Genomic DNA, 22,355 nt, shown 5'->3' with positions numbered 1-22,355 from the left:
TACAAGACAGGTAGGAGTTCGCAGTTCCAACCTCAGGGCAGAACGCTATCTAGGAGCAGGGAACTGGACCGTTGAGAAAGTTCTGAGAGCTTCTTCTTTCCTCAGACTCTCCTAGAAGACTGGCTAGGAACTGGCCCAGCAGGAAAGGTTTTTTTGGTTTTTTGGTTTGAGGCTTTTTTTTTTTTCCAAGACAGGGTTTCTCTGTGTAACAACCCTAGGTGTCCTGGAACTAGCTCTTGTAGCCAGGCTGGCCTTGAACTCATAGAGATCCGCCTGCCTCTGCCTCCCGAGTGCTGAGATTAAAGGCATGTGCCACCACCGCTGGGTCAACAGGAAGGCTTTGAGTGATGTTTTCTCCCCCCCCCCCGCCCCCCCGCCAAACCTTCCAGGATTGGGAAACTGTTGCTTATAAACTCCACCACCCTCAAGGTTGCCTTAGCCTTCAACAGGGCCCTATATTGAAATAGAGATTGAAGTTCCCAGAAGAAACAGCCTATGTAGTGAGCTCTGGGGTAGCAGGAGAGGGTCACAGCCTAAGAAGCTGGGAAAGCTGAAAAGGGACACAGACTTCCAAGATTAGAGGTAGGTCTTTCGGTTCTGACTGGCACTTTTGTAGCCGAGGAGAGTGGGCAGGATTCCAGCTGAGGCGGGGCAGCAGGCCAGAAGTCCTTGAGCCACAGGTAAATTATTACAGCTTTTATCATCTGTCCAAGCTCTTCTGGCACACAAAGGTCTAGGTTTACATCTCATATAAAAATGGGAAGTTATGAGCCGGGCAGTGGAGGCGCATGCCTTTAATCGAGGCAGAAGCAGGCAGATCTTATATGTTATAAATAAAAAAACCAGAGTCAGACACACCAAGGGTGTAAATACAGGTGAAGTCGAAGGAAGACAGGAGTTTATCAACCTGCCCAATGGCCTTTCTCAAAATCTCTTAACATCCTTCTTGGGTGTGTGTGGCTCAAGCTGACCTTCAGAGCACAGAGGTCCCCATGGGGTAGACTCAGAGGGACCCTCTCCTTTTTTTTCTTTGGAGGACACATACCCCTAGTTTGCTTTCTGTTGCTGTGATAAACACGGTGCCCAAAAGAAACTCAGGGGAGGACAGGAAAGGGTTTATCTAACTTTCTCATCCAGGACACCATCCGTCACTGAGGGAACCCCAGCCAGAACACCAGCAAAGTAGGCACTTGAAGCAGAACCCATGCCTTGGTAACGGTATACAGCCTGGTTTCTGTTCATACCACATACGTTTTTTTGCCTACCTACCTCCCTTTTTAAAGTTACCTTAAAGTGGGTGGGGTAGAACACAGGTGATCTAATAGTAGGTTAGACTGATCACTTTGAAATATTTTCAATCACACTCTTGACTCCTACCGAAATCCGGGGCAGAGCTGCTGATGGAGAATCGTTTCCTATTGTTGTTGTTGATTGCTGTGCAGCAGAGGACAAAGCCGGCTCCCAGGTGACCCTTTCCTAAGGACTTGCAGTGTACTTGGGCCGTGGTCGCTACTCTATGAGGAACCTTCTCTCTGCATCCTGCCTTCTCTTCCTTGAAGAACATAATCTTTGCAAAGTATGTCTGGACAAAGGTGGCATGCAGACAAGGGGTGATGAGCATTGTTTCCGATTCTCCTCTGCTTCTCTTTGGCTTACTTCCAATATCTTTTATGGTTTTGTCTTACCTTTCTTTCTGACAAATATTGTATGTACCAACCACGGATCATGCAGGACTCTCCGGTTCTGCTCTCCTGGTAGATCATGTGCTATGTGTCAGCTGGGTTACCAAGCAACTCATTACTTACGGTAAAAATGGCCCTGACTGCTAAAACACATCTCTACCAGGATGACTTGCAGACACACTGTTCCCACCAGGTACCCACAGTTGTGAGTCTCCTTCAGCATGCTAACTTTTCTAGGTGGGACGATCCATTTGGGGACCCCTGGAAGCTAAGTCAACAAAATTATTACAAGAGATTCTAGCCTCTGGGATGTGGCGTTTGTATTCTAGGCAGGTCCTATGCCTACCAGGTGTGTTCCTGTCTTCTATGCCAACTGAGCAGCCCCATGCCAAATATGAACCTCCTCAGTTTTGTGCATATGAACATTTAGTTGAGGCTAACACCAGCCCCCCGGGGTGCACTGCAGATGTTTGGGTTGAACTCGGCAGGTTCTGCATCACGCTCCGTCTCTGCTTACAGGGAGCACAAGACACCATGGTGCACCTGGTCCGCCTCTGTGAAAGCAAGTTTTGCAAACAGTGTTCACACGTTCCATGATGCTTTATTTGTGGAAGAGTACACTCATAGGATAAAAGGCCCTTCCCCGATAACCTACAGCCTAACTTTTTAGATCGCAAGAATCCAACTGCTATAGAACCAATGCTAACTTTCTAATAAACACAACAATATGTAGCCTAGCCCAGATGAGAGGAGTCAGTTTCGGTGGAAGTGCTCCATTCTTTTTGTAAACAAGGGCCAGTCCATTCACGGCACACTTGGTTAAGCAGTGACCCAAACTGAACAGAGCTGCTTCTCCTCCTCCGGGGCTCTCTTCCGGATGGAAACGTCAGGCTCGCCTAGTTGCTTCCCTCACTTGGAGTATGTTCTTCAGTTGTTGGGTTAGATGCTGAGCTCTCATCGGCCTCCTGAGTCTCTTGCGTCTCTTGTGCAAGGGCTGCTCTCCGCAGTTCCTCAGTGGTGTTCTTCTGAATCACAGCTTCCGTGTAGCTTTGAATGATCTGATGGGCCGCGAGAATGTGCTTCCGCTGTGCAAGCCTCACTGAACCAAAGCAACAGGGGAAGCTTTTACTTTTCTGCTAGAAATCGTCCCTCGGCATTTTTAAGATAGGGGTAAATATATATATATATATATATATATATATATATATATATATATATATTTTCAAAATGCATATTTTCTGTTTTGGGTTTACTGTGCTCAATAAAAATGACTCATTGCAACAAAAAACCCGGGATAGCCAAAACAATCTTATACAATAAAGGAACTTCTGGAGGCATTACCATCCCTGACTTCAAAATCTATTACAGAGCTACAGTATTGAAAACAGCTTGGTATTGGCATAAAAACAGAGAAGTCGACCAATGGAATCGAATAGAAGACCCTGACATTAACCCATAAACATATGAACACCTGATTTTCGATAAAGGAGCTAAAAGTATACAATGGAAAAAAGAGAGTATCTTCAACAAATTGTGCTGGCAAAACTGGATGTCAATCTGTGGAAGAATGAAAATAGATCCATATCTATCACCATGCACAAAACTCAAGTCCAAATGGATTAAAGACCTCAATATCAGTCCGAACACACTGAACCTGATAGAAGAGAAAGTGGGAAGTACTCTACAGCACATGGGTACAGGAGACCACTTCCTACGTATAACCCCAGCAGCACAGACACTAAGGGCATCATTGAATAAATGGGACCTCCTGAGACTGAGAAGCTTCTGTAAAGCAAAAGACACTGTCACTAAGACAAAAAGGCAACCTACTGACTGGGAGAAGATCTTCACCAACCCCGCAACTGACAAAGGCCTGATCTCCAAAATATATAAAGAACTCAAGAAACTAGACCGTAAAAGGCTAATCAACCCAATTATAAAATGGGGCACTGAGCTGAACAGAGAATTCTCAACAGAAGAAGTTCAAATGGCCAAAACACACTTAAGATCATGCTCAACTTCCTTAGCAATCAGGGAAATGCAAATCAAGACAACTTTAAGATACCATCTTACACCTGTCAGAATGGCTAAAATAAAAAACACCAATGATAAGCCTTTGCTGGAGAGGTTGTGGAGAAAGGGGTACACTCATCCATTGCTGGTGGGAATGCAAACTTGTGCAACCACTCTGGAAAGCAGTGTGGCAGTTTCTCAGGAAATTCGGGATTAACCTACCCCTGGACCCAGCAATACCACTCTTGGGAATATACCCAAGAGAGGCCTTATCATACAACAAAAGTATATGCTCAACTATGTTCATAGCAGCATTGTTTGTAATAGCCAGAACCTGGAAACAACCTAGATGCCCTTCAATGGAAGAATGGGTGAAGAAAGTATGGAATATATACATATTAGACTACTACTCAGCAGTAAAGAACAATGACTTCTTGAATTTTGCATACAAATGGGAACACAGCATCTTTCGTGTGGAGATCAGGTAGAACCCACGAAAACATAAAACCCACACATTCTTCTGTTCAACACTGACTTGTGCTGCTGGGAATCTAAGGGTGGTGGTCATGATGTGTGTAAATACACTGATTGCAATAAACTAAGGACGACAGAAAAGACACTGTAAGCCGACTAAAGTGCGGAGTGCTAGAGAGATTCTGTTCTCAAGTTACGCTACCACATGTAGGCAAAAAGCAACATTCTTCAACCTAATTCACCAGAGTCCACTAGCCCTTTTTTTTTTTTTTTTTGAGACAGGGTTTCTCTGTGGTTTTTGGAGCCTGTCCTGGAACTAGCTCTGTAGACCAGGCTGGCCTCGAACTCACATAGCCCTTTGTTCTTAATCAAGCACAAAGTGTTGTGCTTTTCTGTCTCAGTCTCTCAAGGGCTCTCTACCAGCTAAAGGCCTGTGGGCCACTGTTTCACGGTTTTGTCCTAACGACGTCCCCTCTGTGGGATCAGACCTGGCCCCAACAGTTTAAGGGTTCTAAAAGAATCTTTTGCTTCTTCTTTAAATTTTATTGTTATTACAATTTTAATTATGCATATGTGGGCGGGAGGATGTCCATATGAATGCAAGTCCTCACAGAGGTCAGAGGTGTCAGATCCCCCTGCAGCTGGGGTGACAGGAAGTTGTAAGCCACCTGAAGAATGCTGAGAATCAAACCCAGGTCCTCAGGAAGAGCAGTATGTGCCACTAAAGCCATCTCTCCAGCCCCGGGTCCTTTTCTCTTTAAGACATATTCTTTCCTTTCCTACTGACTAAAAGCATCATTATTTTAAAACTTGCCATTTTTTAACAAAGGACAAATTGAAACCGTTATACTTACATGTCACCCCAGCAGAAATTCTATTAGCAGCGGGGTGTCTTTAGATTCTTCTGGCACCCCTGCCTCAGTACCCACTGTTTCTGTACTGGTCTGCAAAAGGCCGCAAGTGTGTGGGTCAAGGCATAAAACTCCCTGGGAACTTCAGAACTTCCTGTTAAAGGAATTGGCGTTCTGCCAATCTGATGGAAGTGGATTCTGCCCCCTGCTGGAGGTGATTAGTTTCTGCAGTCAAGCTTCAGGAAGAAAGTGATAAACTCTGAAGCAAGAACCCACTGCTTTTTCAGAAATCCCCACACCTCTGTGAAGCACGATTAATAAAAACTCAATGTCAGAAAAAGGGGGTTCAGCGTGAAGGTCACAAAAGCCAACCAGCCAGCCACTGGCTCTTGCCTCAACCTCAGTCCGAAATGGTGATCCAGCCTCTAGGATACCTCAGAATGAGACTGAGAGCTGTCTCCTCCCATTTTATATTCCTCTCTAGTTCTGGGATTAAGGGCGTGCACCACTACTGCCTGGTTTCTATGGCAAGCTAGTGTAGCTACTGAGATTAAAGGTGTGTGTCAATGCTGCCTGGTCTGTACGGCTGGCCAGGGGGGCTGTTTTACTTTTCTGATCCTCAGGCAAGCTTTATTTATTAAAATAAAAATGAAATGCCACTCCACCTTTGTCTAGAATTACACCCCTTACCTTTCTCTTTGACGAAGTCTTTCTGTACCTCTGGGATGAGAAAACTATAAACCAACTCGGCAACAATCTCCTCTGACTGAAGAGACGTTCGACTAGAAAACATCATCAAAAACAAATGAGCAGATAAATAAAAAATGAACTCCTGCTTTCTCTGCTTGGGCTGCTGATAGGCACTGAGACCCATGTGACCTACACAAGCCCTTTCTCAATGCCACTGTCACCTTTCCCTTGATTGGATAACCTGAAAGAGCACATTCCTGGCAAGCTTGTTTGACTTCATAAAAACATTAGAATTTGACCTCATCCTGCCTGCTATGAGGCACATGTTAAAAATTCAGCAAATACTTGGAAGTCTAAAACATACTGGGATTCAGTCCAAATAATCAAATATATGTCAAATACATATATCTACTCTGCTTTTATGTTCTGAGTATTGTAATGTATAGAATGGAAACGGACCAGAAGGACAGAGGAAAACAAAGGATTCAGTCCACAGTGCTCCTACCAAGAGGGGTATGGGCATGTTGAGTCCCAGTAAGGTCTGCTAGCAAAGCAACAGACATCAGAGCGTGGCTTATATATTCTGGCGGGGCCTGAGGGTCTGGAGGACTACAGGTGAATAACAGTGATGTCATCATCCATTTCCCAGTCTTTTCTGTGATGCATACCGGCTTTCCATTGCATAGGCGATGTCATTGATTTCCTCGGCGATCCTCTCGATTTCGGCCCTGGCTTGTTCTTCCGCCGTTCTCTCCTCAGTGTTCAGGATGATGTCTTCCAGGTAGGAGGTCACAGTGCTTTGGTGGACTTTAATCACCTGCAGAAATTAAAATATATATACCGCTTAAGAACTTCTATTGTTGCCAGTACAGAAACCACACAGACATTGCTTGATGATCTTACAGTTCATGTATTTCTTTCATTAAGTCACTGCTCTGTTTCTCATCCATCTACCTACGTTTTCTGGGCAGCTCAAGCCACTTGGCCCATCTCATAACTTGGATCCTGGGTCTTACTTGTGATGTGGGAGTGTCATATATCAATTTGTTGATTTCATTGGTTAAGTAATAAACAAACTGCTTGGGCTCATAGCTTAGAACATAGGTGGGTGGAGTAAACAGAACAGAATGCTGGGAGGAAGAGGAAGTGAGGTAAGACGCCTCAGACAGAGACGCCATGCTCCCGGCTCCTGGGCAGATGCGGGGATAGCTCTGCTCTCTGAGGCACATGCGATGAAGCTCCGACCCAGGATGGACGTAGGCTAGAATCTTTCCGGTAAGTGCACCTTGGGATGCTACACACCTGATTGGAAATGGGCTAGTCCAGGTGCGAGAGTTAGCTGAGAAGAGGCTAGATAGAAATGGGCCAAGCAGTTTTTAAAAGAATACAATGTCCATGTAATTATTTCGGGTAAAGCTAGCCTTGTGGGCAGCGGGGTGCTGGGGACGCAGCCCCGCTGCTCATATTACTACATAGTTGGATGATGGTTAAAAGCTCTACAAAATAATGATGATCAACAACCTGGTTTGGATCCCGGTTGTCCTTATCAGTTGTGTGACTTGGCCAGGCCACCTAACTGTAGCAGAGGTTAAGGAATATTTCCTAATACCCTTGCTGTCTTTTATCTTAAATAACAGAATCTTTGGGTTTCAGCTAGGCAAACAGGTACACAAGGACTAGATTTCCTAGTTCCAGTTTCTGTAGGACCACATGACCAAGGCCAGGCCAAGTCAATGCGAGCTGAGATGATATGCCCAAGAAAGACTTAGCTTCCCCCTATTCTTTCTCTCTCTTTTTATGTTTTATTTTATGGACACGAAACCTTTGCGGACAGTAGTGACCTTAAGTTGCCACAAGGGCCATATTTTAGAGGCTGTAGAGCAGAAAGGGAAAGGGTTCCAGGTCATAACGGCCCTTAATCACTTTTTGAAGATTTCTTGAAATTATGAGATAGAATGCAGACGGTTTTTTGGTACGCAGAGCACATAACTGTACATACAGTATAATGAATTAGGATAAAATCAGTACCCATATAGTCCCTGCTAGTGCCTAAGAAGACCACGGGGTCCTTTCTGACCACAGCCTGTGTCCACTTTCATGAGGGTCCTAGCGAGTGCTTATTTAGCTTTAGAATTTTGCTCACTAACTATGTAATCTCAGGCAAAACCACTTAGCTTTGTTTGTTTCACACACATGCATGCGTGTATGTACACATACATACACACACAGAAAGTATCACCAGCATCAACACTACTTTGCGTGTGTGTCTTTGTCTCAACAAACTGTGAGTCTCATGGAGGCAAAAACATTTTTATGTCTGAATATTTCTTTGAACCTGAGATAATACCCAGAACTCTGCTTGGGCTGCTGGTAGGCACCGAGACCTGTGTGGCCTGTCTCTTAGAGGGCCCAAAAGTGTAACCTAAGTATGTGATAGGGTTTCTCTGTAGCTTTGGAGCCTGTCCTGGAACTTGCTCTGTAGACCAGGCTGGCCTCTGCCTCCCGAGTGCTGGGATTAAAGGTGTGCACCACCACTGCCCAGCAAGATACTTACTCCTAATGTACCTTGACCCCAAATATCAACCTTAAGCCCCACGCCTTCCTGATGTTAGTGTCTTAATGGCAGGGTAGTACAGTATCACCCAAGACTTATTTGTGAAATGTCTAGTGTGTCCAGGGCCCACGTTGGTGGTGCAGAAAGCACAGTGTGAGTACAGGGCACGCTTGCCCTCGTGAAGCTGAGCATTTATTCAGGAAGCAAGCTATAAAGACACAGGACACTAAATAGCTGGGTTATAACACAGGGATGAGGAAGGGGAGAGAAATACCAGTCACAGATGTGCTCACACAAAGCGGTCCTTAAGTCAAACCAAAAACGTTGTTAACTCTTTTGTGTCCTTCCCAGATGAGACTGAAATCTCTTGCCTTTCCACTAGACTGTCCCAAGCTAAGTTTCTGATGAACTCCTGATTCTGCCCCTGACCCGTCATCCTCTCCACCTACCAACCTCCCAAAGGAGCAGTCAGTCACGTAAGCCATGGACTAGTCGCCAATCTTGATCATATACTTTAAAGAGGACCCTATTCGTTGCGTCGCTTCTTCCTTCATAGAATTTCTAATTCTATAATTATGTGCATGTTCCGTGTTATTTAAACTGCAGGAGGGGAGGGCTGTGCCTGCGTCTTCCCTCCAGAGTACCCACAATGCCTTTGTACCCTTTAGTGTAGAGTGTGGAAACAAGATGAAAACAAACCGAAATCCCATTTAAGTCATGAAGTGTCTGTATGATTTCGCGAGACATGCCAGTATGAGATGTCTTTGATTAAACCTGGCTCCCCATAAGCCCTGGATCTAGGAAGTTGACTACGCCCCGCTGCCCGACTTGCCTCCATAAATATCTGGTCCTCTTGCTGCAGGCGCCTTTGCTCCACCTGCCGTCGACCACTCTCTTCGGCCTCCCGCATGCGCCGTTGGCGCTCAGCCAGCATCGCAAAGGCGTGGATCCTCCTCTCCTCCTGCAGCCTCACCAGCTCTTTGGACAGGAAGTCAAGCATGTCCGCCAGTACTCTTCCTTCCAGGTCGCCCAGATGGTTTTCAATGACTGACAACTTAAGAACGAGAAAGACTTTAAAAGCGAGCTCCACTCAGAGCGGTGGTTCTTAAGGGTTGGGTGACCCAGAATAACCAAGCAAGGCAACTTCTTGTTAGAACAGCCTTCACCAGGAATATCATGCCCCGGTGACCCCCATCCCTGGGCACTTGTTGGAAAATGTAACACAAACTTAGACCTGAGAAAGCAGAGCTGAGAAAAGTCCTCAGGGTTCACAGTTCTCAAGTCGTGAAGACGACTTACTGAAACATTGTCTCAGCAAGACACACAATGTAATTTTTGGTTCAATTTTATGCAGAAAGTCAGACATGAAGGAAGACAAGACGTTAACATTGCATTCAATTTAATAAAGTAGAACTTCCTAGAAATTCACTTTTAATTTTTAAATATCTGCTCTTTGCCTACCAACTTGAAGAGCTTTAAAAACAATGAAAAACAGTGAAAGTGAAAAACCATGGTACTTTCTAAACTTTTAATAACTTCAGAACTAGGGGCTGGAGAGATGGCTCAGTGGTTAAGAGCACTGGCTGCTCTTCCAGAGGTTGTGAGTTCAATTCCCAGCAACCACATGTTGGCTCACAACCATCTGTTATGAGATCTGGTGCCCTCTTCTGGCATGTGGGCATACATGGAGGAAGAATGTTGTATACATAATAAATAAATCTTTAAAAAATAACTTCAAAACTATTAACAATTATCTTTGAACCAGTACAGAATAAAGCTTAGATGTCCGTATATTGTTGGGGTAAAATAATGGGCCCGTGGGGAGCTTGGCCAGGAGGAAGTCACTGGTATGTGGGTATTTGTGTCCGGGCTTTCACACAGAAATGTGTTTAAGATGCCTTACCTGCTTGGCTTCCCTCTCCTAAACGTGAGGGACAGACCTCCATCTCCCCACCACATGCCACTTTAGCACTGAGGGCTCTACTCTGCACCCCTCGGGTCTTGGGGGCAATGAGGTCACTGGCTGAGGCCATCTGTCAAGAGCAGTTGTTAGGCCAGCTCCCCCATCCCCATCCTCACCCACACATACTTTCAAGTCCTGAAGCTCGACGTTTTTTGTTTTGTTTTGTTTTGTTTTAAACAGGGGTGCAGACAGGTAAAGCTAGGGCACGTCACTGCTCATGTATCAACAGTGGATGCTCAGCCCAGAGATGGTGGCTTCTCTGCCTGTCATCATGGACCAAAACGCTTTCACTTCCAGGGTAGGGGTGGGTGCTAACAGTTGCCTTTTCATGTCCAGCCCCATTCCTTTGCAGGGAACGTAGCCAGGGCTGATCGGGTCGGGAAACACAATTTGAAAGCAAACGCGCTTGGGAGGCATTCTGCTGCAGCTGTAGCACTAATTCCTCATGAAGTGAAGCTGTGTTTCCTGGACAGTTTCCCACAGAAGAGGAAAGAGGTAGCGAGACCAGCATTGCTAAACCTGTGGAGCACACCCTCCCTCAGGTCCCTGCACTGGGTACCTTGATAGGACCAGAGATACACAGTCGTTGGAGGAGCGACACTATTTCCCAACAGACATTTGCATCCAGCTCTGTTGACCTGAATATCTACTCAGAGTCGGCTTAGCTCCATGCACCTCAAAGGGCTAAAGAGGGCATTTTCCCCGTCGCACCCCAGGACCTCCTGCTTTCATGGCTTACCATTCTGTCCAAACATCTCCAAGACTCCAGGACCACCCGAGCCAGACACTCCAGGTCCACAGTAGCCTCAACTTTCATTGGTCCTACTTTTAGGTGGCACAGCTTTGGGATGCTCTTACTGCCTCACCTGCGCCTACTCCCTCAAGCCCACTGGACGCCAGTGGCATTTCTGCCATATAAAACAGTAAAGCCACTGTCATTCCCAAGTTGAGCTTCTCATTTGTGCTCAATTTCCATTTTGCATGGGAGTCGAGTGTGCTTATTAAAAGCTGGTCAAACAGTGCTGCTGTAAGTGCTACTACTTTAACACTAACCAGCAAATCGATTCACTTTGAGGCTTGGTTTGCAGACATCTGGGAATAGGAGGAAATAACTGTGGTATAGTCGGTGACACTTGAGAGCGATCACGGAGAGATGAATGCTGGATGGGGGGGGGGGTGCCATTGTTAGTTATGTCAGACGGCAGAGCAGGAGAGCCTGACAAAAGTCGCCAAACGTGGTGAGACAGTGGCGTATTTAATGGGTACCTCAACCAGCAGGAGCAATTCATGTGGTTCCAAAGTTCTACAATTAAGGGTCAATGTTTTAAAAGAAACCTCATACTGTGCTTTTTCATGGTACTTTTGTGTTGCAGCTGCTGCTCCTTTAGACATTCCACTATATCCAGGCTTCAGGGAGTTGGGCAGCATTAGTCAATGCTTCAGATAAATCGAAAGGGGATATCTTAAAGTTGGAAAAAGTGCATTTGTTTGGTTTGGTTTTGAGGTTTCTTTCTTTTTTTTCTTTTTCTTTTTTTTTTTGGTTTTTCGAGACAGGGTTTCTTTGTGGCTTTGGAGCCTGTCCTGGAACTAGCTCTGTAGACCAGGCTGGTCTCGAACTCACAGAGATCCACCTGCCTCTGCCTCCCGAGTGCTGGGATTAAAGGCATGCGCCACCATCGCCCGGCCTGAGGTTTCTTTCTATTTTTTAAGTAAAGACAAGAGCACCTGTTAGATTCAGCGAGGGCACACCCCACTAATGCACGCTGCTGCAGAATGCTGTGTGCCCGGGCTGTAGAACAATTTTCATCTATTGTTATTACAGCGCTGTTCACGGGACAGTAGCGGCCCCTAGAGGGGAAGGCGCAGCAAGCCACAAAGGGCACAAAGGACAGAACCTTGTTCTCATGCAGGTTCCGCTGCCGCTGCAGGGCCAGGGTCACTTGCTTCTCCGCTCTCTTCACTAGCTTGTCGTCCTCTTGCAGGGCGTGGCTGGTGCGCAACTCCATGATCAACTCCAGACGCTTCTCTTTGCCCTCAAACATCTGCACCAAAACAAATCCAGAAAGAGTTACCTGTTACCAGAGCCGCGTGGTGAGCTGGGAGGAGGCATGTGCTAGCCGCAGGTTCTGCAGCTCACTTACTGCGCCCTCTTTAAAAAGACAAAGCAAACAAAAACAAACGACGGCACTATTTGAGGCCAGTTTGCTTTTCTGATGAACTAACCCCTGGGTTCATAGCACACAATCCGCTATCTGAAGGGAACTGCAAGCTTCTCCCCGGATTAAGGAGATGAAGCACAGGGCTGAGCACAGGCGCTCACCAGCTGCCCTGGACTCGCAGTCTCTCAAGAACAGGCGGCCTCAGGAGGGAAAGGCGTGGAAGAGGGATTTGTGTGTTTTAAAGTGAGGTGTGTCTATTGCAGCTGCAGAGATTATCTGCCCAAAGCTTAAAGTCAGGACCAGCACTGGGGCTGCTGCCTGATAAGGGAACATCCCTCAGACTCAAACTACTTCCTTCTGAGATGAGATTTCTGGTAGGAAGAAAGAAAAAAAAAAAAAGAATACACACGGGTATATAGCTCAAAACTATAACGACTTTGTGTTTCTAACACAAATATTGCTCACTCTATGCGAACTCAATTGTTTTAAGGCATAATAGAAAATGAGGGAGTCCCTCTTGGTTTATAATGTTCTAACCATCAACATTCAGATGTGCATATCTGGGGAGTTAGCAATTCCACAAAAGAAAAAGGAGTTCACATAGCCCAAGTTATAACTGTGGCACAGGACGGGCAGGTGATTCCGCTCATCTTGACCTTGTGTGGCCCCGGAATAGGAGGGCAAGGCGCATGCGGGAATTGGCCTTGGGTTCACGATCGTGGGAGAAATGCTGGCCTGTGGTCTGACCTACGCACCATGTTCTGTACGACTCTGCCCCGGAGTAACTTCTGCAGATGGATCACAGCCATTTCTTTTTCTCCTTCCTAAAGAGACAAAGGGAGGACCGGGTGAGGACTGCAGCAGCTAGAGCATCGTACGCTGTTGAGGGGACCTCTTTCAAGCATGAGACTGTGGGAGATGTCAAAAGAATTGAAAGAGAACTGTTGTCATTGAATACATGGTGTCTTAAATATTTTTAATATTTAAATATTAAATACTATATCATTAAAATGTATCACTTTTATTATGAGCAATACATCCTGAAGAGAGCCTAAAAGAAAGAAATGATGGGACCGCCAAGTTAGCCCTGCACCTGGAGCCATTCCCAGAAAACTTGTGCTGAATCCACAAATACAGCTAACAATGTCCTTTAACATTGGGGTTTTCATGTTTGCTTCTGAGTAATGAAGGGCGTGGCTAGAGCAGGGTGCTCTTCACACGAGGTAGCTCTGCTAGCAAATCAGAACAGAGTGGTGAGAGTCGTCAGCAACAGTTCTGGCGCTGGGAGTCGGGGAGGGACTGCTTTCTGCAGGGATGTAACTCCTGAGAAGCTAGCCATGCTCCACTACAGGGCCCTGTGCCCGTGCACACACCAAACTTGGTGGGTTTACAAAAGAGACCTTGCAATTAGGAGAAAATCATGGTGGAGGAGAAGGGAGGAATTAGAGTAGAGTGAACGGAAGCCCTGATCAGAACACAATATATGCATCTATAAAATGGTGTGTCCAGAGCAGCAAAAACAAACCTAGAAATCTGATAAGGCCTCTCCATGAAAAGGCAAGCAACAGGCTATGGAGGAAGGTTATGGGTAACCAGAGGGAGGCACAGGGTATAGGGAGGGAGCCTTTCTTGGCCCAACTGTGTGGAGTGGTCCAGTTAGGGTCCCCACCAAAGAAAGCGATAGTCTGGAGACGCCTTGCCCACTTACCGGGGTCCTCCATACATCTGAATGGTGCTGTTGCGTTGCCCCCCCCTCCCCCAGTGCTGAGATTACAGGGATCTGTCGCTGTGCCAGGCCATCCCCTTCTCTGTCTTTTCCCACCCCCTCCTCCTCTCTCTCCTTCTCTGTCTTTTCCCACCCCCTCCTCCTCTCTCTCCTTCTCTGTCTTTTCCCACCCCCTCCTCCTCTCTCTCCTTCTCTGTCTTTTCCCACCCCCTCCTCCTCTCTCTCCTTCTCTGTCTTTTCCCACCCCCTCCTCCTCTCTCTCCTTCTCTGTCTTTTCCCACCCCCTCCTCCTCTCTCTCCTTCTCTGTCTTTTCCCACCCCCTCCTCCTCTCTCTCCTTCTCTGTCTTTTCCCACCCCCTCCTCCTCTCTCTCCTTCTCTGTCTTTTCCCACCCCCTCCTCCTCTCTCTCCTTCTCCTTTTTTTTTGTAACATACATGGTGATTACCTTCTAATAGCTATTTTTCATTCTTTGTGTTTTTATTCTTTAAAAGACTAAATAGTTTATATTTCACATGGATTATATTTGTTTATGTTAGATGTTTGCTACACACAAGTTAAGAGGGAACTGGGGGTGGGGGTGGGTGAAGAGATAGCTCAGGGGTTAAGGGCACTAGCTGTTCTCACAGAGGCCTGCACTGCCATCTTCAGCATCCCCGTGATAGCTCACAACCATCTGTAACCCAGTTCCCGGGTAATACAAAGCCCTCTTTTGGTCCCCATGGTCAATCCATGCACGCGGTGCAGGCGAAATGCCCCTACACATAAAAAAAAAATCTCAAAAGAATTTTAAAACAGAGGGAACTGATTTTAAATCAGAGCTTGAGCCGGGCAATGGTGGCGCACGCCTTTAATCCCAGCACTTGGGAGGCAGAGGCAGGCGGATCTCTGTGAGTTCGAGACCAGCCTGGTCTACAGAGCGAGTTCCAGGACAGGCTCCAAAGCCACAGAGAAACCCTGTCTCGAAAAACAAAACAAAAAAAAAAAAAAATCAGAGCTTGAGACACTAACACTGCTAACCTAATTTGTTTCCAACCCAAACTACCCTAAGCACGAACTGACTGCAATCCTGATCTTAGTGCTTCAAGTAGAAGTTTCAGACTTACACTGGCCCTCATCTCCAGCGTGGGGGTTGGAAGCCGAGGCGGGGGGATGGGGTTCTTTTGCAGGAATCGCAGAGGCTTCCTTCCATCTTGCACTTTATTCTTCTTATCCAACAGTGCCTGAAATACATACCAGCTAAGGTCATCTCTTAGTTTCCACCCTCCCCCAGTGCCAGGTCTAGGCTGTAAATCTGGGTATCAAGCCCGATCCCTATGCCTATATTCAAGGTTAGCTGAGAAAGAGCCAGCTGGGTGTGTGTATTCTCCACCATGTGCTATGACATTCCTAAGAATACATTAACCACTGAATAAATGTGGCATCTAATTTTTAAAATATACATTAATTAATTTTATGTTATGTATATGTGTGCATGTCTGAGTGTATAATATTCACTCTCTCTCTGTGTGTGTGTGTGTGTGTGTGTGTGTGTGTGTGTGTGTGTGTTGTAGGAGGCTGCTTGTTTCTGGCTGCTCAGCCCCAAAATAACCATACAGAAACTGTATTAATTACAACATTGCTTGGCCTATCACCTTATGTATATTTCTAGATCACTCTTATCTCTTAAATTAACCCATTTCTACTATTTTATATTTTACCGCAAGGATTGTGGCCTACTGGCAAGGTTCTAACTGCCAGTTTGTGTCTTTCCCCTCTGGTTTCTCTTGACTCCAAAGAAACCATCTTCTTCCTCCCAGCATTCAGTTTAGTTTTCCCCATCTAACTCTACTCTACCCTATCACAGGCCAAGCAAGATTCTTTATTCATTAACCAATAAAAGCAACACATATCCAGAAGGACTTCTGTGTGTGTGTGTGTGTGTGTGTGTGTGTGTGTGTGTGTGCGCGCAGAAGCCTTCAGAGGTCAGAAGCAGGAGACAGATCATTTGGAACCGGAGTTACGCACCACATAGATGCTGGGAACGGAACCCTGGTCCTAAACTTTCTCGGAGTTGCTGAACTGTCTCTTCGATTCCTACCTCGTTTTGTGTTCGTTTCCATCAGACATCGTGGGAATTTAAAAAAAAGTTTTTAAATGTTCTGTCCTGTGTGCACATCACTTATTATTATTATTAGTTTTTTTTTTTTTGAGACAGGATTTCTCTGCGTAACAGCCCTGGCTGTCCTGGAACTTGCTTTGTAGACCAGGCTGGCCTCAAACTCACTGAGATCCACCTGCCTCCCCTCCCAAGTGCTGGAATTAAAGGCGTGTGCCACCACCGCTGCCCAAACAGAAGGTTCTCCTGTGTAGTGAGTGGTTAAACGTTTGTTTTGCTGTTGCAGAGGAGCTGGAGGACATTAAACAGCCACGGTTTCTAAGTGGAGAGGGCCCATCCCTTTGGTCTGGAAGGATGTGAATATTAATAAAAACAAGCTCATTTTCTGGGGGGTCGAGGGTGTGTTCTGTATTTTTTGATGTTTCCCCCTGTTTGTGTCACTAGAAACCCTGTCACAATTACACATCAGACAGTTCCATTAGCCTCAGGGAAATACTTTAGATAGAGAAGTGCCAAGTTCTTGTGTTGTGACTTAAAGACTATAACTTAGCTAATTTTTGTCATAAAATCATTTTTACAGCATATTTTCATAAAAACACAGGCAAGGGATGTTTGAAAAAACTACATCACTGAAAGTTGAAACTGGTAAAAATGTATAACATAAAGTAAAATTTAGCATCTCCTAACTGTATAGGTAAAGAACCTCTGGACGTGTCCCAAGCAAAAATGGCAGTGGTTGCCATCATCTCTGGGCAGCTGCTGCTGGTGCGGCAGTACAGACGTATCAGTGGGCGGATATGGGCATGCTGAGAGCTGGGGAGCTCTGAGAGCTGGGGAGCCCTGAGAACAGCCCCGAGAGTAGAGCCCTGGCCACACCACGTGGATCACAAACCCACACCAACCACTAAGTCAGTCCTTCAGGACTAAAGGTTGGCAAGGGTGTGGGGAAACGGGCATTTGTATGTACTGCTGAAACATATATATATGTATATATATACATATATATATATATATGAAAACTTGGTGCTATTCATTAACATGAGAAATTCATACTGTTGTGGAGTAACCTTTGTGTACATTGTGAAGACGTGTGTTTGAATAAGGTGCCTTCTGATTGGTTTAAAAAAAAGCTAAATGACCAATAGGCAGGAGGTATAGGTGTGAGGTGTGAGTTCAATTCCCAGCACCAAAAAGAAAGAAGTTTTAAAAGATGCTCGTAGGGGGTTGGGGGAGTGGCTCAGTCAGAAGAGTCTCACGTCTAAAGATCTATTTAAGAAGGCAAACCTAGCAAAGAGCAGCTGTAATCCTAACCCCGGGGAGACAGGGGCAGGGGGATCCCTAGGTTTTGCTGACTGGCCAGGTACATCAGCAATCTACATGTTCAGTGAAGGACACTGTCTCAAAACTAATAAGGTGGTGCAATGGAGGCAGACGAGAAAATCCACCTCTGGTCCACACAAGTGCGCACGTATGTGCCCACGTGCACACACACAGACATGCACACACATGCACACATATGGCACTTTAAAGTCCAAAGAGACAAGACATGGTGGCTCATTCCTGTAATCTCAGCACTTGGAAGGCTGAAGTAGGAGGGGTCATGAGGCTCTTGTTGACCAGGTTGGCCTCTAACTCACAGAGATCCACCTGCCTCTGTCTTCTCAGTGACACAGTGAGTCTGAGGGCAGCCTGAGCTACACTTGCCCTGTCTGAAAAAAGAAAAGAAGACAAGAAAAAGGGAGAAAGAGCAGAGCATAGCAAAGGGGGGGGGGAGGAGAGAAGGGAGGAGAGAACAAAAGAAATGTTTCAAGCAGTAATGGCTGAAACTTGCCAGGATTACTCTAAAGACCCTGGTAATGATCTTGGAAACTTACGGAACAGCAAACAGGAGAAATGCCTCAGATAAAGACCTCGAAAGACCCCAGAGGGGATGGGAGCCCCACCCTTCCTGGAGGAAAGACAATGAGGATGACCAGCAGATTTCCAGCCAGAATTCCTGATCAATGGAGAAAAAGGCCAAAGGCGGAGTTCTGTACAAGGCCGTGAGGCTCTGGCTGGAAACATGGCTGAGGCGTTAGACCAAAGTTTGGTTTGCGGCACCCACATTAGGTGGCTCACATCCACCTGTCACTCCAGCTGCACGGTGTCTAGCACCCTCTTCTGGCCACCTTGGGCGCGCGCGCGCACACACACACACACACACACACACACACACACACCTCTCCCTCTCAAAACAATAAGATAAATATTTTATTAAGAGTGAAAAGGCCAAAAATAAAAAATAAGAAAGCTTCAGTGCTTTGAAGGACACAGACACTGTCTGGAGTGAAGAGATAACTTAGAGACTAGGAAAACAGTTTTAAAGTGAAAAAGGTCTAGTCTCTGGAATATTTTTTTAAATTCAGTAATAAAAAGGCAACTAGTTTTTAAAATAGACAAAATATTCAAATAGACATCTATTAGAAAAACATACAAATTACTGATAGGTGGTTTAAAAGATCCTTAATGTCATCGATTATCAGGGAATTGCAAACCAAAACCCCCATGGAGCCACCATCTCCCTGATACCGACATGGCTCAGAGCAAACAGATGATAAGAGACAGAAAGGAATCCACGCACACAGCCACTGAGATAAAAATAGTGTAGTCAATTTGTAAACAATCAGGAAGTTCTTCAAAAAGGAAAACAGTTGCCGTATGACCTATGACCTCCTCCTAGAGATACATCCAAAAGAACCAAAAGCAGCATGTCTATCCGAACTAGAACACAGAAGCCCACGGCATCAACAGCAGGAAGAACCGAAAGGCTGGTGAGCTGAGAGTGGAGAGAGAGAATGTGGTGTGTCCATTAATGGGATATTTTGTAGTCATAGAAAAGAAGGAGGACCGGGAACTGTGCTGGAATACGAGTGGGCAAATGGGGCGCCATTTACTGTAGGGCTCTGCTTATACAGCATGCTCAGAGCAAGCACATCCACAAAGAGGAGGAAGAACAGAGGCTGGAGGAAAGCGAGGAGGACGGAAGTGACTGCTCAGAGGTATGGGGTTTGTCGTGGGGACGATGGATTAGAGGGATGACATACACAACCTTGTGGACGTGCTGACAGCCATTGAACTGCATACTTTAAAGGGTGACCCTTATTGTACCTGAATTTTTACTTCCCTCCCCCAGCTGAATGCAAAGGAGAAAGATTCAGGACACAAAACCTGGAGCTCACTGCCGGCAGACCATGCCGAAGATGATCCAATTCTTAAGACAGAAGAAAAATCACAGGGGTCAGAGACATGCAGGTCTGTAAAGACAGGGAGAGCGGCAGGGAAGGAATAAACAAGGGGAAGATAAAATCTTTTGTTTTTTCTTAAGTTTTAAAATATCCAGTGTAGCCGTGTGTGTGTGTGTGTCCGTGTGCACTTGCACACATGCATGTCTGTGCCATGACCACATGTGGGGGTCAGAGGACTGCTTTCTGTATTCAGCTCTCTCCTGCAGCCTGTCTGAGGAAGAACTCAGGTGATTCCTCAGCAAGCACCTTTATCGGTTGAGCCATCTCCTGGGCCCATTTGTTTGGTTTTTGTTGTTGTTTGATTGTTTATTTTTATTGATCAAAAAGAAAATCGTTTTTTAAAGCACTAAAAGTAATAATGTGGCAAGTGTGGTGACGTCCACCTATAATTCCTGGTCACGGGAAGTGGAGGCAAGAGGTTAGGAGTTCAAGGTCTTCCTCAGCTACACAGCTACCCAAGGCCGACCTGGGCTGTGCGAGACCCATCTCAAAGAAATCAAGACAGAGTGAAAATGCATTGTGTGTTTATAGGACGAGTGTCAGTGAGCTGAAGGCCAGTAGCGTCCCAGGGATGAAGGGGGCCTTGGAAGCAATCTGTCCCACACATCGGAGAGGCATAGTATAAAAAGCCACACTGAATACTTTTGGATATTAGAGATTAAGAATGGCAAACATCACATATCAAAACTAATGAAATGTAGCAAAACTCAGTGTTTTGAAAGGAAATGTATAGTTTAAAATACTTAGATAAAGTTGATGAATGACTGAAATCGATAATCTATACATTTAATTTTTTAGTGTAGGAAAATAATCACAGAACAACTCAAAGAAGAGATATTTAAAAATACAAGAGAAGAGAGAGTGTGTCTATAAGTCCAAACCTGAAAATTCATTGTTTGGAAAAATAGTTCCAAGAAAATGAGCAACCCTTCAGTAAAACAGATTAAGGAAAAAGAGTTAAGATATAAACAATGTTGCAAATGAAAAAATGAACGTGATTATATATAAACAATATGATCAGTAATCATGTCAAAAAACTGAACAGATAAAGTGAGATTCTACACAAGACAATTTACCAAAATCAATGCAAAGAAACTGTACATGCTGTAGAGAAACTGAGGCATGGGTTAAACTCTTTTCCATGAAGACACTAGTCCTATGTGACTTTGTTCGTACATCCTTCCACACTGAAGGGACAGATCGGCTTGGTCTTGCTTAAATTCTTCTCAGGGGAGAAGGAAGAAGAGGTGCTCCCAGGTCACTTCAGGAAACCTGTTCAACTCTGGTATCGCACACAGGCAAATTAGAAGGAAAAGTAAAAGAGCCGTTTCACCCATGAGCAGAGAAGTGAGAAGTTAAGACAGATCCAACGATGTGTTAAAATGAGCAATGTGTCTGGACCAAGCAAGGTCAACCACGATGCAGGACAGATTAGCATCTGTAAACATTTGCTCTGGAAACACACTCGATCATTGGATAAAGTAACATAAGCACATGGTCAAAAGCTTTAGCAAATCAGGAGGAAAAGAGAGTTTCTATAACGCAATACAAAGTACAGAAAAAAATCTTACAGAAAATGGTGAGCACGGTATTCAGGAAGGGTGAACACAGATGGAGACGCAGTCGGGGAGAAAAGACACTTGTCATCATTTCAAAGGTCCTAAGCTTTTCCAAAGTGCATGTGTGTGTGTTCATATGGGAATGTGTTCTTATGTGTATGTGTAGGTATATGCTCATGCTTATGCATGTGGAAACCGGAGGTCAAACACAGGTGCTGTTTCTCCAGAGGCAGCCAGCCACCTTGGTTCTTTCATATCTCTCAGTGGGACCTGGACTTGCTGATTACGCCAGGCTAGCTGACCAATGACCCCCAGGGATGCTGCTCCTGTTTTCTTAGTTGCTGGGATTATACTACGCCCAGTTTTCTTACCTGTGTGCTGGGGGTTGGACTTAGGTACTCACGCTTTCCCGGGAGGTTCTTCACAGGCTGCGCCATCCCCCAGTCCTCAAGGACCTATTTTTTTTTTTTAATGTTGAGTTTGGGTTCCCATAGATTCTTATGTATTACAAGAATCAGGGGAGCAAGAAAATATCTATGGACAAGAGGATGTCATAAACCAGGGATTCCAGAGTGTGACTCCTGGGCCTCCAGCAACAGCATCACCTGGAGACATGTGAGCCTGCCCATCTCCACAGCCTCGCCCACATCTACTGAGCGAAATTCCGGGTGGAGTCTAGCAGCGCATCTCAACAAGCCCTCCATGGGATTCTAATGCTGACATCTGATGGACATCACACTTTCTTGCTTAGTTGATTTTTAAACTAGATTTAAAAAAAAGAAAAAGACCTTGGTCACATCTCCTCTTCCTCATGGTGCCCTCACAGAAAACATACAGAAAGAAAACAGAACCACTCTTAACAAAGTGATTCCCAATGCTAGAATTAGCTAACTTCATAGTTCCAGACTTTACCCTAAATAGAGCCCAAGTGGAAGCACTTTAAGAAAGTAATAGCTTCTGTATAAGGGAAAGTGACCCTTAGAAAGGCCTGTCATAGTTTTTTTTTTTTTTTTGGTTGTTTTTTCGAGACAGGGTTTCTCTGTGGTTTTGGAGCCTGTCCTGGAACTAGCTCTTGTAGACCAGGCTGGTCTCGAACTCACAGAGATCCACCTGCCTCTGCCTCCCGAGTGCTGGGATTAAGGCCTGTCATAGTTTGAATTGAAGGTGAACTTGTACAGGAGATCAGGACACGCAGGGGACCTCTGAGAGCAGAAGTCTAGAGAGGAGAAAGAATGCAGGTCGTGTTTCAGGTGCATGGTCACTGTTGTCCATGATGACGTGCAATTCAGGGTGCAGCATTGCTC

At 45.5% G+C, this 22,355-nt stretch overlaps 1 protein-coding gene and 1 long non-coding RNA gene across 3 annotated transcripts in view; one reads left to right on the top strand and one right to left on the bottom strand.

Moving 5' to 3' along the window:
• Positions 1-551: 551 nt before the first annotated feature.
• Positions 552-9,172, top strand: LOC121461842. The gene is made up of 3 exons (XR_005976229.1): positions 552-582; positions 1,393-1,465; positions 9,127-9,172. It is a non-coding gene; the product is annotated as an uncharacterized LOC121461842 (long non-coding RNA).
• The window catches only part of Cfap91 (cilia and flagella associated protein 91), a 44,706-nt gene continuing 24,618 nt past the window's right edge, over positions 2,268-22,355 (bottom strand). The window contains exons 11-17 of one of the 2 annotated variants that reach the window (XM_041673171.1): positions 15,217-15,333; positions 13,142-13,210; positions 12,123-12,269; positions 9,097-9,318; positions 6,379-6,527; positions 5,711-5,802; positions 2,268-2,781 (exon numbers count right to left, since the gene is read on the bottom strand). In XM_041673171.1, the coding sequence (XP_041529105.1) occupies positions 2,579-2,781; positions 5,711-5,802; positions 6,379-6,527; positions 9,097-9,318; positions 12,123-12,269; positions 13,142-13,210; positions 15,217-15,333 (999 nt within the window). In that variant the 3' untranslated portion in view covers positions 2,268-2,578. The remainder of the gene's footprint in view (positions 2,782-5,710; positions 5,803-6,378; positions 6,528-9,096; positions 9,319-12,122; positions 12,270-13,141; positions 13,211-15,216; positions 15,334-22,355) is intronic. The other variant, XM_041673173.1, reaches the window with a different exon arrangement.

The sequence above is a fragment of the Microtus oregoni genome, unplaced genomic scaffold (assembly GCF_018167655.1).
Source record: "Microtus oregoni isolate MIOR12 unplaced genomic scaffold, Mior012 000023F_ref0000262, whole genome shotgun sequence".
Taxonomy (NCBI): Eukaryota; Metazoa; Chordata; class Mammalia; order Rodentia; family Cricetidae; genus Microtus; species Microtus oregoni.
The sequence above is the reverse complement of the archived record's forward strand: the minus strand, read 5'-3'. Positions and strand labels throughout refer to the sequence as shown.